The sequence below is a fragment of the Plecotus auritus genome (genome assembly GCF_963455305.1).
Source record: "Plecotus auritus genome assembly, chromosome: 4".
Lineage (NCBI taxonomy): Eukaryota > Metazoa > Chordata > Mammalia > Chiroptera > Vespertilionidae > Plecotus > Plecotus auritus.
Genome location: NC_137775.1, coordinates 83,036,183 through 83,051,636, shown reverse-complemented (window position 1 = coordinate 83,051,636; position 15,454 = coordinate 83,036,183). Strand labels below are relative to the sequence as shown.

Sequence of the window (15,454 nt, the reverse complement as noted above, 5' to 3'; positions counted from 1 at the left end):
TGGTAATGCCTGAAAGTCTAATTAAATGTTGAGTTTTCCCGGGAAAAAAATGTAGCTGGCTCTGTGGACAGAGAAAAGTTGGCCACCTTTCACAGCGGGTGGGAGAGGCACACAGCAGCAGACGTCCATAAAAACATAGCCAGCCCAGCTGAGGAATGCTGACATTTAACTTCAGTTTCTCTATTAGAATTTCCTTTAAGCCCAACCACCTGCTTCCCCATTCCACATCGCCACAGAGAAATAACACTGGGTACTTAATTCCTACTTGGGTTTGAACTGTTTCATGCTTTACCAAAAGTTTCCATTTCATTAGCTACTCTCAACAGCTCTGGGAGGTGGGTCATTTGGGTACCCTAATGCCTCCTTTAGAGATGAAGAAAATGAAAACTAAGAAGATTCAGAAGCTTGCCAACCAAGCAAGGAAGGTTTTAATTAAAATCCAGCTTGCCTTCTACCTACTCAAGAGTCTTCCTCTTAAATCCCACACTGCCTTGGAGTGTTAATAAAATACCACTGTATTTCTTAAATGCAAACAAAATTCTCATCCTTTAAAAAAAGATTATTCTACATTTGCATAACTTGGGGCCATCACCATTTCAAAAGGCCAAGTGAAGGCTGGCTTCCCCTGCTGTTCTGCAGGCAGTGATGTGAGGAGTATCAGCAATAGAAGGTGGTGGCAGGAAGAGTCTGTCTACGCATGGGCTGCAAGTGTCTCATTGTTGATAAGGGAAACAGCACAGTGATGGACTTCACAGAGGCAGGGCACTGTTGGCACTGATTCACCCACTTATCAGACTCCAGTAGCGACAGAGTCCAATAGCCTAAGGACCTTCAACTTTTCCTAAGTTGCCCTATTAGAGTAAAAACACCACTTTATTCTTCCCACTCAAGAAGATTTATTGCAAGCCCAGCATCTTTCTGCCTGGGAGGGCAGAAGATTGTTGGACCATGCACCAATTTTTATACAGCCACTCTTGAGTTCTCCTGAGCATCCTTTCTGATTCCCCTACGTTTATACAAACTAAATAACAAATTATAATCATTTATAACCCTTATCCTTTGTGAAATGTGTATGTTATTGAAGATTTGGAAACTACTCTCATCGCATCTGAAAGCTCCTTCTACCTTTGTTATGACCACTACTATCCTCAATAGCATATGGCGTCATCGTGGAGTTTAATTCAAAAGACCCATGAATCTTGGCCTAGGAAACACCAGAGAGAAGAGGACTGACCTGAGATCAAAAACCCAGTTCACACCTGGACCCCGCCATCAACTATCTGCATGATTATTGGGCAAACCTCAGTGTAGTGGGCTCAATGGTGGCCCTCCAAAAGATATGTCGCCCTGGCCAGTGTTGTTAAATAGTTAGAGCAGCAGCCTGCACACTGAAGGGTTGCAGGTTCAATTCCCAATCAAGGGCACTACCTAGGTTGCAGGTTCGATCCCTGGTCCAGTCACATTGATGTATCTACTCTCTCTCTCTCTCTCTCTCTCTCTCTCTCTCTCTCTCCCCCTCCTCCCCAAACCCCCCTACCTTCCATTCTCTCTACAAATCAAAGGAAAAAAATTCCTTGGGTGGGGATTAAAAAAAAAGATATGTCAATTCCCTAATCCCCAGAACCTATTAATATTACATTATAAGGCCAAAGAGTTAATATTACCTTATGTATAGCATAAGGTGTGGCTAAGTCAAAGCCTGAGAAGAGTTTATCTTGGATTGTCAGGATGGGCCCTGGATCACATATATCCTTATGAGAAAGGCAGAGGGAGTTCTGAGACAGAAGAGGAAGAGACAATGTGACCATGGAGACAGCGGGTGGAGCCATAGCCAAGGGCAGCCACCAGATGCTGGAAAAGGCAGGAAATGGACTCTCCCCATGAGCCTTCAGAAAAAGTGTGGCCCAGCCAACAATTTGATTTTGGACTTCTGGCCTCAACTGTGAGAGAATAAATTTCTGTTGTTTTAAGCCACGAAGTTGTGGTCATTTGTTATGACAGACCCAAGAAGCTAATCCACTGTTTCCACATCTATAAAACTAAAAGTTAGGGATTATATTAGCAATGCTATGTTATTGTTACTGTCTAAGTCTTTATTTAATAAGATCATTTTCAGACCCTGGAAAATAAACAAAATAGCATTCAGACTCTCCCCCTGCCTGACAATCTCACAGGATGTTGCTTGCCTAGAAATGCCCCTAAAACTGTAAATGAGAAAAGCTGCACCGTCCCCCCATTTGCCCCTTTACCAGGAATCACTGTATTAGAAAGATGGATGCGAAAGTGTCCTCCTAAAGGTGGACTTGTTCTCTGAAGTCTCTGCGTTGCCACCTGGACCATCCCAGATCCTTCTTCTGCTCCTTCAGTGGGCACAGCGCTGTGGCATATCAAACACCAAGCATTAACCACAGTAACCTTCCAGAATGCTGCTCCAGGCAGAACATAGCTTCTTCTCAAAGACCAGCTAGACCCACGGTTCCAGACCACCCTGAGCTCAGGCTCCCAAATATCTGGTGCCCCTCTCCTATCACAGGAGAAAAAGTGTGCGGTAATTTTAGGATTTTTTAAGAATGCCCATCCTTCCCCTTCACTGGGCACCAGAGGGATGACACTGGCCTCCATGGCTCTGGTCCCCAGCACAGAGTAGAGGGAGAACAAGTTATACCATTAGGTGAAAAGAGCATACAAATAGAGTATGTTATTTTTGGTCCTAATAAGAGGTTTAAAAGTGCATATATACATGTATATATGTATGTAAAAACTGCTTGGGGAAATAGGCAGCCAGAATATGGATCCAATATGTTAATTGAAATTATGTCTGAGCAGACAGAGTGATTTTTATCTTCTCCTAAGTGTTTTTCTATATTTTCCCAATTTTCAACAATAAACATATCTAATTTCTGTCAAAAACAGTATTCAGTTTTACATACTGACGTGGGTACACACAACCAGACAGAAGCAGTAAGACAAAGTGACACTATGGGTGTTGGAAGATAAATCTAAGAGAGGCCAGACTGAAGGCTGCCCTGTCTTGCTTAGGCTGGAGGCTCCCAGGACTGAAGGGACTTGAGGAAAAATCAGTAGGGAAGGGTGTGAGGACCACTCAAGAGTGGACCTTTCAAAACAACCTATATTAGTCCTGTCGGTTCAGAGTTAATAGCTTCGACATTTGGGGCACAGGACTGCAGGTTGGTGGGTGCAGCAACTCCCTCCCTACCACCAAAGAGCTTGCACTCTTTCATTCAATTGATGGATTTCACTTCTTTCCTGCCCAGAGGACCAGATCAAGGAAAGTGGAGCGCAAAGTCAAGCTCTCTGCACCTGTCATTAATACACTGTCTTAAGCATGGTATACGTGTGAGAACTAATTTTGGAACATATTAGAAAGAGATGGGGTGGGGGAGGGAGATTGTAAAGGCCGAGCTTCTTAATTCTTCCTGTCCTACTGGGGTTTTGGAATCTGCATGGTTTTATTAACCAACCAGTCACTCCAATAAATTCAATAAAATGAAAAACGAAATAAAAAGAAAAGAATGAATTAGAGCCTACACGTGCTCCAGGAGCTTAGAGGAAGAGCCTGCTCTTTAGTTACTGCTTTGTAAATTTGACTAGGAAGTTTGACTATTTAAAGACAAGCGATGCTTATGGGGCTCTAGTGCCATCTGGTGGTGATTTCTTAGAAATAGCTGTGTTTGTTCTTTAGACTTCCATTTAGCCTCAAATAATTCTAATAAGATTAATATAAGAAATGAAAGGAGGGGTGTGAACAGAAAATGGAGGCAATGTGAGCCTCTGAAGAGCATAAACATACAACTACTTTTAAACAAATTCTCTAGGAACCAGTTCTTAAAGTGTAGTCCCCAGACCAGTAAAAGCAGCATTGCCTGGGAACCCACTGAGAATGCAAATTCTCAGATCCTGCCTGATACCCAGTGAATTAAAGGTGGTGGGGTTGGGACTCAGTGATTTATGTTTTAACAAGTCCTCCAGGTGTCTGATACTGCATTCTTAAGACTGAGATGCATTGCTTTAAGCAACAAGATGGGTGACTTTTCCTAATAAAAGTCCCACTTTTGTGTCCTCCAGGACCAACTGGCAATCCTAAGGAGCGACCAGTGAACAAAGACAGCTTCCTACCTTGCAGTGATGAGTGGGAGCTCTGAGCCACACCCTGCCAACCAGGAGGTTACATGGTAGACTGGAGGGGATCCCACCACAGAGAGTGATTCCACCAGATTCCCGCCTGGGCGAGCTGTTCCAGAATCAGCCTGAGAAACTGGAGAGCAACAATCCAATTAATATCAAGTAACTCAAGGTGGAAGGCCAGCTGTGAGGAAAGTCCCCGCTGGAGATGCTGAGTTACTTAGATCTCAGCATACACTCAAAGCTGAGATTCCCGCCCTCTGCTGGATGCAGAGCACAGTGAGAGGAGGCAGGAGTTTAGTACCAACAAAAAAAAATGCAAGGTCATGGTGTAAGGAGACAAAGTCTGATTTCACTGCCAAGTTCAAGGAGACATAAGCCAGACAAACATCACTCCCTGTGCCACAGGAGGACCCTCACACAGATAATCTACCACAGTGTGGATGGCCACCCTTTCCTCCTTTCTTTTCCCTGGCAACTCCAGGAATGCCCAGCAGATCCTCCTTAGGAAGACTGAACACACAAGGCACGTACTGGGGATACCTCCTATTTATCCACAGTGTAGAGTCAGCACATGAGCAGGAAAAGTGCACACTTTGAGACAGACCACTGTTGAAATCCTGATTTTCCACTTCTCTTAGATTACCATTTGGCTAATCAAACTAACCTAATACATTTTCTCATTTCTAAAATGGGAATAGTGACATATACCAACCTGCACAGCAGGGAGAGTTTAGTGATGTGGCAGATTTAAATGACCAGCACAATGTAATTTAATATTCTCCTCCCCTCCTACTAGGCACTGTGTAAAAGATAGCTTCTTCCCCAAGACAGTACAATGAGACAGAAAACAGTTCAAAGGCAGTATGCTTGCATATCCAATGCTTAGCACAGCACCAGGCACAGAGTGGGTGCTCAGTAAATGTTGATTCACTCAGCTGGGTATGGAGTCATTGAAGTTTTGGCTTTGGTATCAATAATCTCAGGGTTCCAGGGTTGCCCACATCCCTGCTATGGATTTGGAGCAAGATACTCAGCCCCTCTTAGCTTTGCTTTTGTCATCTATAGGGTGGGAATACTAGGTCCATCGCATGAGGTTCTGAGAAGTAATTGAGAAATAAATGGTAGTTACCATTAGATAAGAAAAACTTCCACAGAGGACATTTAGATGGGAGAATATAATAGTGTTAAATTGATCAGAGAAATGTCAGACAATTAACTCTGAATATTGAGCCCAACTGTGTCAAGTTTATGTTGCCATTAAAAAATCCTCAAAGCAAAGGTGTTGCCAGCACGCTAACTAGCCAAAGCAGGAAACATGGTTTTACCCAAGCCACCCATCTTCTTTCTTGTCTCTGCCCTCTTCCTCTCTGCTTCCCTCCTCACCTCACTCCTAGGATGGATCCAGATAGGGGAGCATTTGGTGGCAGGAAGGTGGGGGCACTGAGAAAGCACTCTGGATCTTACACTTTGAAGGTTTGTAGGTGTAAGATAGCATTTAAAGGAGAAGAGGAAAAAAAAGGGAAAGTCAACTATTATCTAATCCTGAGTTTCCCTATAACGGAGTTCAAGTGTCTAAAATATTGAGACCCTCAGTCCTCCAGGAATCTGGGCAGCACTTGGGGGTCACCAAAGGTCCAGCCCAGTATCTTAAGCACCAAGAATTCAGGCAGTTACCCAAGCACACCATTTGAATATTATTTTCTGTGTGCCAGAACATAAGCAGGGTTTAAAATAAGCAGTGACACAGTCTAACCCAGATGCCCTCAAAACACTTAAACCATTGAAACAAATAAGAGACAGAATTTTGATGAGTTCAAATACAACGTAATTTCAGGGCTAAAAGAGTAAAAGAGAGACCTTTTGCCATGCACCCCCAAGTTTCCCTGCCCTCAGCTCTGCAATTTTATAGGCAAAAGGCTGAAAACTTGCACATTTTGAAATCAAATGTAAATGACTGCTTCCTCCCCTTCTCCTGGGTGAAGAGAAGCTACTTAAAGCAGGAAAGCTGAGCCCCAAAGTCACAAGGATCTGACGGGAAATGGAGAATAAACAGAACTTGGAAGCCTGGAGGCCCTGGGAGCAATGACACCATCTGCCTGGTGGTGGGCTTCCCTTCCCCTGGGTGTGCGGTCTCCGGGGCCAGTCTCAGGTCCCCTGATGAGCACTTTGTCCCTAAGACCTGTGAACAAGCAAAGCCCAGTGAGGTCACTGCGCCTAAGGAAGGTCAAAGGACTTGGTGGACAAATAGGCCAGGCCTGAACCCTAACTGACAAGTGGGAGGAATCTAGATGGGCAGAAGGAAGGACAAGGCTATTCTCATGAGGGCCTGGTTACCCTCTAGCTCTCACTGAGTCTGTCATAAATCAGAACTTTAGTCCCTTTATATGGCCAGATATTGCTGTGTTCTTCAGCACTTTGTATGACAGATAATAACTGATAGAGAAATCAAGAAATCTTTCTGGACTTCTTATTAACAGTAATAATAATGTTAATAGTAATAATAATTGCTCATGTTTATTGAACACTTACAATGGTCAGGACCTGTGATGAGTGCTTTCCATTACACTTCAGTTAATCTTTGCAGTTAATCCAATGAGGCAGGGACCTCAATATGACCAGTTTATGGATGAGGAAACCAAGGCTTCTCAGCAAGAAAGGAGTAAAATCGGGGCAACAGCACAACTACCAGAAGCAAGAGCAAGCATTGCAGGGAATAGGAAAGAAGAGGAACTAGTAAGAGAAATATAGGGGCCAAGGGCACACAATACTGACCCCATCTTCTCTCTAGGAAAAGGCAGGCAAGATGGAGAATCGCCTGTGCCCTCTTCATTAAAATAACAGCAGCCCCTAGCAGAAAAGTTTAAGGTCAGCCTTTGACGGACAGGTGCATGGAAGAGAGTGGATTCGATGATCACCTGTTAGGTTTGTGTCTGCAATAATAATTTCATCCACATAGAACACGCCAGTCTCCTGAGCTGGAGGGAAGAGGTCAATTCGATGAACCAGCACCGGGGAGTTTGCCAGAGGCCTCTGGAGATGCACAGAGCGATGCACGCAAGTCTTCCAGAGGTTAGTGCAAGTGAATCGCCAGCTGAAAAACAAGTGCACAGCAGAAATGGGCTTGTCCCTGTGCATCCACAGTCCCCTCCCGATAGAGCCCTCATTCTCCAACCTGGGGGCCTGAGGACTGTGTAGCCAGGAGAGGGACCCCGTGAACCCCCAGCACCCAAACAGGCCTGTGTGCCTTGGGTACAACATCCAAGACAGGCTGTTAAACTGAACTTGTGCTATCACATTAGTGAATCACATTTTAAGGCAATCATTCATTCCTGACATTGAGTCTTTTTCAAATCCTATATAATAAAAGCCTAATATGCTAAGAGTCCGGTCAACCTGTCAGCCATTCAACCAATCAAAGCATAATATGCTAATGATATGCTAAGGCCGCTTAACCACTCGCTATGACATGCACTGACCACCAGGGGGAAGGCGCTCTGACCACTAGGCCAGCTTGCTGCTGGGGTCCGGCCAATTGGGAATGATTGAGACTGAATGAGATGGGCTGGACACACCCTGGAGCCCTCCTTCAGACCCTCCCCGGCTGGCCAACCTCCCACACCTCTCTCCAGCCCCTTTTATGCACCAGTGGGGTCCCTTGGCCTGGCCTGTGCCCTCTCACAATCTGGGATCCCTCAGGGGGATGTCAGAGAACCAGTTTCGGCCCAATCCCACAGGCCAGGCCAAATTGGTGCACTGAGCCTCTAGTTACAATATAAGTGTGTGTCTCAGGCAGATAGTATGTTAGGCTTTAATGAGAAGGAAGATTAATACTCCTGGACATTACAGGACTACTTAGGTTTAAAACCGCTTACAAAACCCATAATAGATCTCTGGAAAGAGCACTGAGTTAAGGCACCGAGATGCTTAAATTTTATTCCAGAATCTTGTTCACTCACCAAATTTTGGTGAATCACCAAATGGGGTGAATCACCACCCCATTTTTCTCATCGGTAATGTCCAGGAATATTTTCTAACGCCTCTTCCAAATACTATGTTCTGTGACTCTATGAGAAATGTCAGACTCCTTCTAGGAATATTATATTCCTCACAACTAACTGTTTTTACATCAAACTTCTCCAGGCTCCATTTTTTCCCATCTGTGTTCAGAGCCTAAGTTAGCTCGTATCTGAGGCACAGTCCCCGAGAGAGCTAATCATCCCAGTTGGCTGAATTCCCACAACTCCCCACAGATTATCTACCTTTCGGGACTGGTTCCCATGAGACTCCAGTCATAGGTGATGTTCTTAATGATGTTTTGAAGATCGATTGTGAAAGACACGGTCACCTTCAGGGTCTTATTCATGTGGCCTTTGTATGCAATGCACAGCTGTGGACACCAGATAAGTGCTTCAGCTCTATCAGTGCAGGAAGCAGCCATTCAAACAATGTGAGGTGAGGAGAGCCCATCTCTCTAGGACACTGCCTCACACTGTGAGGGAGTCAGCCCAGTTCCTGCCCTCCCACATCTTACCAGTCTAGCAGGAGAGACAAATCATTTAGAGTAAATTGTTATTTTCTGAAAGAAAGTTATTAAGTGCACTGTGTTTGGCAATGACAATTTTAGAGGATCTCAATTAGAAAACCCCTGTTCTGACCCGGTTACCTGTGCAACCTTGAGCAAGTCAATTAACCTCTCTGAGCTGCAATTCCTTTAACTCCTCAGCATCTTTGGTTTCTAATTCTGAGTTAAGTAAAATTATTTGGCTCAAAAAGTCTTTAGTGCAGATTTTTTTTTTTTTTTACTTCAGCACTATTGACATTTTGGATTGAATTTTTTTTTTCCTGTGAGGGGTCTATTCTATGCAATGTACGTATTTAGCAACATCCTTGGGATCTACCCATGGATGCCAGTAGCACTGACCCAGTTGTGGCAAACAAAAATGTCTTCATAAATTGCCAACTCTTCCCTAGGAGGCAAAATTATGCCCATTGGGAGCTTCTGTTGTATGGGAAAGGCTGAGAGATGGGTGGTGCCCCGACCTGAACCATTCAGTCCCGTTCCCACTGCCATTCAACTAGGCCAGGATGAAGCCACTGCCATGGGCTCAGCTGTCCCCAGCAAGGCTCACCCTGGTTCCCACGGGGCAAATGGGCTTCATTTGAAGAACTGCAGAGCCATTGACACACAGGATGTAAGAGGGATTCAAGAAAGGGGTCAGTCAATGCATCAATAATAATAATAATAATAACTATAATAAAAAACAATAGCTAGCCTCAGCTGAGTCCTAACCACTGCACAGGTACTTTAGTGGATTACCTCATTTAATCTTCACCGAATCCTGAGAGGTAGACAACATTATTACCCATTTTTTCAGATATGTATACTAAAGTAAGACATTGAGGGCACACAGGGTGTAGAGTCAGAATTCAAAACCAGAAAGTCTGATTATAGATCTGCACTGATACCTAAAGAGCAAAGAAAATAAAGGGGGCTGGGGGGGGCAAAAGTAGGTTTACAGTTGTTGGAAACTAATATAATAATCAATAAATAATACAAGAATAAACTTTCTGCTTGGCATACTCACAACTGTAGACTGACTTTTGCCCATCCCTGTACAAAGCATATAAAAATTCCTATAGGTTTCCCACGGATACAAAGGCATTTCTATTAACAAGTAGCTAATGGAGGGCTGGAGGCATCTGTTCACACCTGAAACAGCATTTAAGAAACTGAGAACCTCAACCAGAAACGTGTTAGGCAAATCACAGCAAACACAGCAATCACTCGTTTGTGCTTCTGTTTCTTCATCTCAACCCCCGAGAGTAAGACCAATGCCTCCCTGGAAGCATGAGGGCTGCTCTGTACCTGTGTGTACTGATCCAGCCGGTAGCCCTGCTGGGCAGCAGGGGGTGTGAGGACAAGGTGTCGAGGCCGACAGAGGCTGAACCTCCCACAGAAGGGCTCTGTCCCACTGGTGAGGTCCCCATCAAAGCTGGAACCTTCTAGGCCTGAATGCAATTCAAATAAAATGAAAAGACAGGGTAGATGTTAAAAAGACAGAGCTTCCCAACATGAGTGCAGGACATGAGCTATGGGTCCCCCATGATATTGGCCCCCCAGCCCTCGGGTGAGCTGGGCAGGGCTCAGGGTGCCCTGCAGCCCCCCATTTGCAGGCTCCAGCTATGAAAAATCCATTCTGTCACTCCTAGAGCATTGAAAATATATAGTCCCCCCCTTACTGTGGTTTCACTTCCACAGTTTCAGTTAACAGCAGTCAACCATGGTTCAAAAATATTAAGTGGAAAATTCCAGAAATAAACAACTCATGGGTTTTTGATTGCACGCCGCTTTGAATAGCATGATGAAATCTCACACAGTCCCTAGCTTAGATGCTCCCCACTGGTAGTCACTTAGTAGCTCTCTGGGTTCTCAGATCCCAGTGCTTGTGTTGAAGTAACCCTGTTTTACTTAATAATGGCCCCAAAGAGCAGGAGTAGTGATGCTGGTCATTCAGATATGCCAAAGAGAAGCCGGAAAGTGCTTGTTAAGTATCAATACGGTCAACAGTAGCCTAATGTTCTGTCATAATGCGTACATTATTCACCTCCCTTCATCTCATCACCTAGGCATTTTATCATCTTGCATCATTACAAAAAGAATAAGGGTGAGTACAGTATAATAAGGTATTTTGAGAGAGACACACACCACATTCCCATAACTTTCATTATAGTATGTTGTTATAATTGTTCTATTTTATTATTAGTTATGGCTGTTAATCTCTCCCTTGCTGAATTTATAAATAAACTTTATCAGAGGTATGTATGTATAGGAAAAAACATGGTATAGCCAAGTTTTCATGTACTCACTGGGGTTTGCATAAAGGGGGACTACCATTTCCATGTGTACCATGACATGAAAAATTGTTGACAAGTAAAAAGATAAGGAGTGTCGGTTGAAACTTAATTCACCTTAGTATTTTTAAAATATACCCTCTCATTTTTATAATTTGTTAAGACTACTGTTTTATGTAATAATTCCTTTACTCAAGATGAAATTTAAATTAAATAAGATTTGTACTGTCTTGCCGCTTCCCACCTATATCTTTTGCAATTCTTTTCCCACTGTGAGCCTTAACTCTAACTCCCCAGCACCCTTGGCTTCTAATCGGACAGCTCAGGAGGACACCACAACAAGCAGCTCCCTCCCAAGAAAGTAGCTACTCCTTTGGCCACTCAGTGTCCAAATCCAGTTTCCATATCTTCCTTGATTCTATTTGCACCTTGGAGAGGAAATGAACATTGTTCCCATTTTACAAGAGAGACAGAGAGAAAGAGAGAGAGGGAGGGAGACAGAGAGGGGGAGGCAGGGGAGGGAGAGGGAGACAGAGTGAGAGAGGGAGAGGGGGAGACAGAGAATGATGGAGAAGAGGGTCAGAATTTGTCAAGCCAGGGACAGCACCTTGTTCAAATCCAACTCGGAGTAGGATGTTAGCCGAAAAGGGTTCCAGCTGGCATTTGACTGCAAGTAACTCTTCAATGGCTGTTTGAATCTGTAGAAAAGAAAAGCTACTAGGAGTTTATACCGTGGATGTAAAGACCACCCCTGGCTCCCCCACCTCTCCGTATGTGAAGGAGGTTCCCACCTGATGGGCTGTGGCATTTGCAGGGATAGGCTGGCTAGAGACATTGTCCCAAGTAAGGAGGAAGTTCCCACTTCCAGACACAGTTAGCATCTAAAAAGTCAAGAGTAACAGGACTTAATGACATGTGCTAATCAAGCCATAGAGGTCATCTAAGAACATACTTCTTGGCTTGCTATTTTCTTATTAAAATTTCCATTTTTAAACTATAATCTAGAAATATCTGGAGAACACAAGTGTTATCTCCTAATGAAAAAACTTGCCTTGGAATAATGTGCATGTCTGTCTCCCTATTTATCTTTGTTACTTCCTCCCCCGCCACACACATTGCCCCTGAATAGCCCACTTCCCTCTTCTCCCCAAGCACTCTCTCTCTCCCAGCGGCCTGGCAGGCAGAAGCAGCCACATGGCATGTCACACTCTCAGAGGCTTACTCCATCTCGGCTTGGCTTCCAATACATTCCCTGCCAAGCACCTTACACTTTCATTATGGAGTAAGACCTATCATCTTATGTCACTTGTTATTTTTAACTGCTTATATCACTTGTGATTTTCTTTTTTTTTTTTCCTTGTGGCTATTTATATACATGTGTGTGTGTGTGTTTTTTTCGACTAGAGTATAAACTTAAAAAGCAGAGTCCATAGTGACTCATCCTGTACACCAAAAAGTGAACAACAAAAATACACCAAAATTACTCAACAAAAGTATGGAGCACAACTGAGAGACCCCAACACCTTGATCTTTACAAAGTAGACTTAGAAAACACAGCCAATAGGGAAATAGGACCTGAATCAGTCAAAAGGCTATGAAATCTTGGGTGTACTAATACATGCTTTAGCATGCACACGCGAGTGTGGGTGTTCAGAGGACCCCATCTCCTCTCTAAGGAGTAAGTTTCCAAAAGAATTATTTATCCAAACCTTAAATTCCTGACACTAAGTCCATGAATAAAGTCTTCTCAATAACAAGACTTTGCATTTTTTTTAAATGTCCCCACAACCCTATTGGATACATATCCTTTTTCTTTGGCAGCAGAGTGATAATTACAACTCAAATTTTCTGCTCCCAGGCAGTGATCCTTCCACTAGGCAACATTACATCCCTTCCAGAATTCAGGCCCTGAACGTAAGTCCAAGGGACTGAGAAGGGATGCAGACCTGGATATCCGGAAGTCTCCGAGCGCGGATTCGGATCTGATGCTTCTCCCGCAGGTAAGTGCTGACCACATCGGGATTCAGCCAGGTGTTGTGGATCTGGACACCAATTCTCATGCCCCGGCTGGGGGCTCTCCCACGCTGCTCTGCCTCCAGGTAGTACCTGGCTCCCCCAAGCAGCTCCAACTTGGGGGACTTCCGTTGCCAGGTGCCTTCATCATTCCCATTCTGCTCCCAGGAGTCAAACCAGTCAGCAGTGCCCACCCTGATGGAGGCCACCTTCACCTGTGCCCCAATAAACATATCACGATCAGCACTGTGGAGCTTCTGAGTATTTCCTTCTCCAACAGCAAGTGTCTGGACAGCTATTAACAAGGACCTGAGGATTGGTCTGCCTTTCCAGCCAGTTAGCCAAGCCACAGTGAGGCTTATGGCTGTTTATGCTTCTGCACCCCTCCTTCTCCCTCTTTTTCTCAATTGAGTAGTATTGAGGAGAGGCTGCATGAGCCACCTTTAGAGCAGGAACAGCCAGCCTGAGACCCTGGGTTTACATGATGCTGCAGATAAAGCACTACCAAGCCCTTCAAGAAATGTAGAAGGAGTGATCATATCAAAATCTGTAATGTTTCTCTAGCCAACTAGCAATTAATATGCTTCATTTAATAGAAGCATATTAATAAATTGAAAAGAGATCTTTTGGTTCTTTATCAATAGCAGTAGTGAATTTGGCTGTTCGTTAAAATCACCTTTTCTTATCCTTCAAAACTGATGGGGAAATTCCTACAGAAGACTGATTATATCCCTACCCAAAATTAGGGGGCAAGGCACAAACTTTGGAGTCAGACAAATCGGGGTTTGAATCCTAAATATGGCTCTTATTATCCCAAGTGGCCCTGGATTGACCATACAACCCTTCTAAATCCCAATTTCCTTATCTGAAAAAATAGAAATAAATATACATAGCTCACAGAAATCCTGTGAAAATTAGAGACAAGGTATATTAAAAAAATGAAGCATAATGCCCAGCCTATAGTAAGTGCTCAATAAACAGTAGGTGCCAACATATTCAACCAAATTTTTTTCAACAATTAAAAGCATGTCAATTATATCTCAATTTAAAACTTTTCTAATGAGCCCCTCCCCCCATCAAAAAGAATCTATATTTGCCTAATGGTGTGTTACAACTATTTGTAGAACATGAGAGTTTTAGTTTTAGATTTTTTATTATTTTTTTATATGAGTAAAGGACTGGGGACAAGGAAAAGGAAAATGAGAAGAAGGTGAATACCTTGGTCCTGGGATCCTCTGACCGACTGACATGCAGGGAAGCTTGGCTGTCCGCCTGGAGCCAGAAAGTGTAATTATTTGTTTCTGGGGCCACAAAAAACCCACTGAGCCGTGCTCTGTAACGCAGAGGAACACAGGGTCAAGCGAAAGCAACCAAGGCCCGAATCACTGACCCAGCGAGTGGTTCCGCCTGTACTTTTTTCTTCTTTATGGTAATGAGGAAGAAACACTTGACTTTTGTGCCACGGGATTGGCCAGTGTACCCTGGAAACAGCTGTGGCGCCCAACTAGTCTCAATATCACAACCCATCCTTTCACACCAGCCACAGCTCCCCTGCAGTCCCACCCTCTTTGGGAAAGTGGAAGCCCCAGCATCGGGCTGTCTGGAGGCTTGACTGAGAATCTATCTCACACAGCAGTGCAGAGTCTAGTCCCTGGTAGGAGCTCAATCAATACTAAATATTATTCTTATTATTAGAAATAAGGAGAGTTCACTGATCAGAAATTGTTCTGACTTGATCTGGAACCCTTGTTCCTTGTCTCCATCTCTAACACATTCATACATCACAAGCTATATTAGATCACCCCTCTGGCTGAAGTCACACATTAGCCACCTTACATTCAGTCTGTGCAGCTGTCCGTGTATGGGGATAATCATACGTTAGCTAGAACGTTTCCTCCCAAATAATCTTGACTTCTAGACGACACTGTGCATTTCTTTATGAGAAGTAAAGTGATAGTCCTGAAATGGCCCAAAATGATATCAAGAGGGACTTCTCTCCATTTCCTCTCCCTCGTGTAGATATTAACTTCCTAGAAACAGGTGTTTGTTTATGTGGGGTTTGACATGCAGGTGTGTCCTTTTAAAAACCATATTCCCATGGAGAAAGAGGGACATGTGCCCTAATGTGGCTTAGGTGACTTTAGGGAGAAATCATAGGCCTTGAAGTCAGAAAAATTCAGAACTTGGTTCTGCCACTTGATTATTGTGCAATATTAGAAAAACCACTTTACCTACTGGAGACCACAGTTCCTCATCTGCAAACTAGCTCTGAAATACTTCCTCAGTTGTTGAGTCTCATGAAGTCATTGATCCTAGAAGGCCTGGGACAGGCAATAACTCAATGTGTATCAAGTGAACTGAATAAGAAGATCAGGACACACACTTGGGTACACTGAGGAATTTCAGTGTGTGCCGTCTTGCCTTGCTCTGTGGCTGTACATGT

At 43.9% G+C, this 15,454-nt stretch overlaps 1 protein-coding gene across 1 annotated transcript in view; it reads right to left on the bottom strand.

Moving 5' to 3' along the window:
* Nucleotides 1-15,454, bottom strand: part of PKHD1 (PKHD1 ciliary IPT domain containing fibrocystin/polyductin) — a gene marked incomplete at both ends in the record, with an annotated part of 416,219 nt that overhangs the window by 371,316 nt on the left and 29,449 nt on the right. The window contains 9 exons of the mRNA XM_080665111.1: nt 2,250-2,377; nt 4,138-4,276; nt 7,062-7,237; nt 8,406-8,533; nt 10,013-10,155; nt 11,606-11,696; nt 11,790-11,879; nt 12,945-13,226; nt 14,230-14,344. Coding sequence (XP_080521237.1) covers nt 2,250-2,377; nt 4,138-4,276; nt 7,062-7,237; nt 8,406-8,533; nt 10,013-10,155; nt 11,606-11,696; nt 11,790-11,879; nt 12,945-13,226; nt 14,230-14,344 — 1,292 coding nt within the window. The remainder of the gene's footprint in view (nt 1-2,249; nt 2,378-4,137; nt 4,277-7,061; nt 7,238-8,405; nt 8,534-10,012; nt 10,156-11,605; nt 11,697-11,789; nt 11,880-12,944; nt 13,227-14,229; nt 14,345-15,454) is intronic.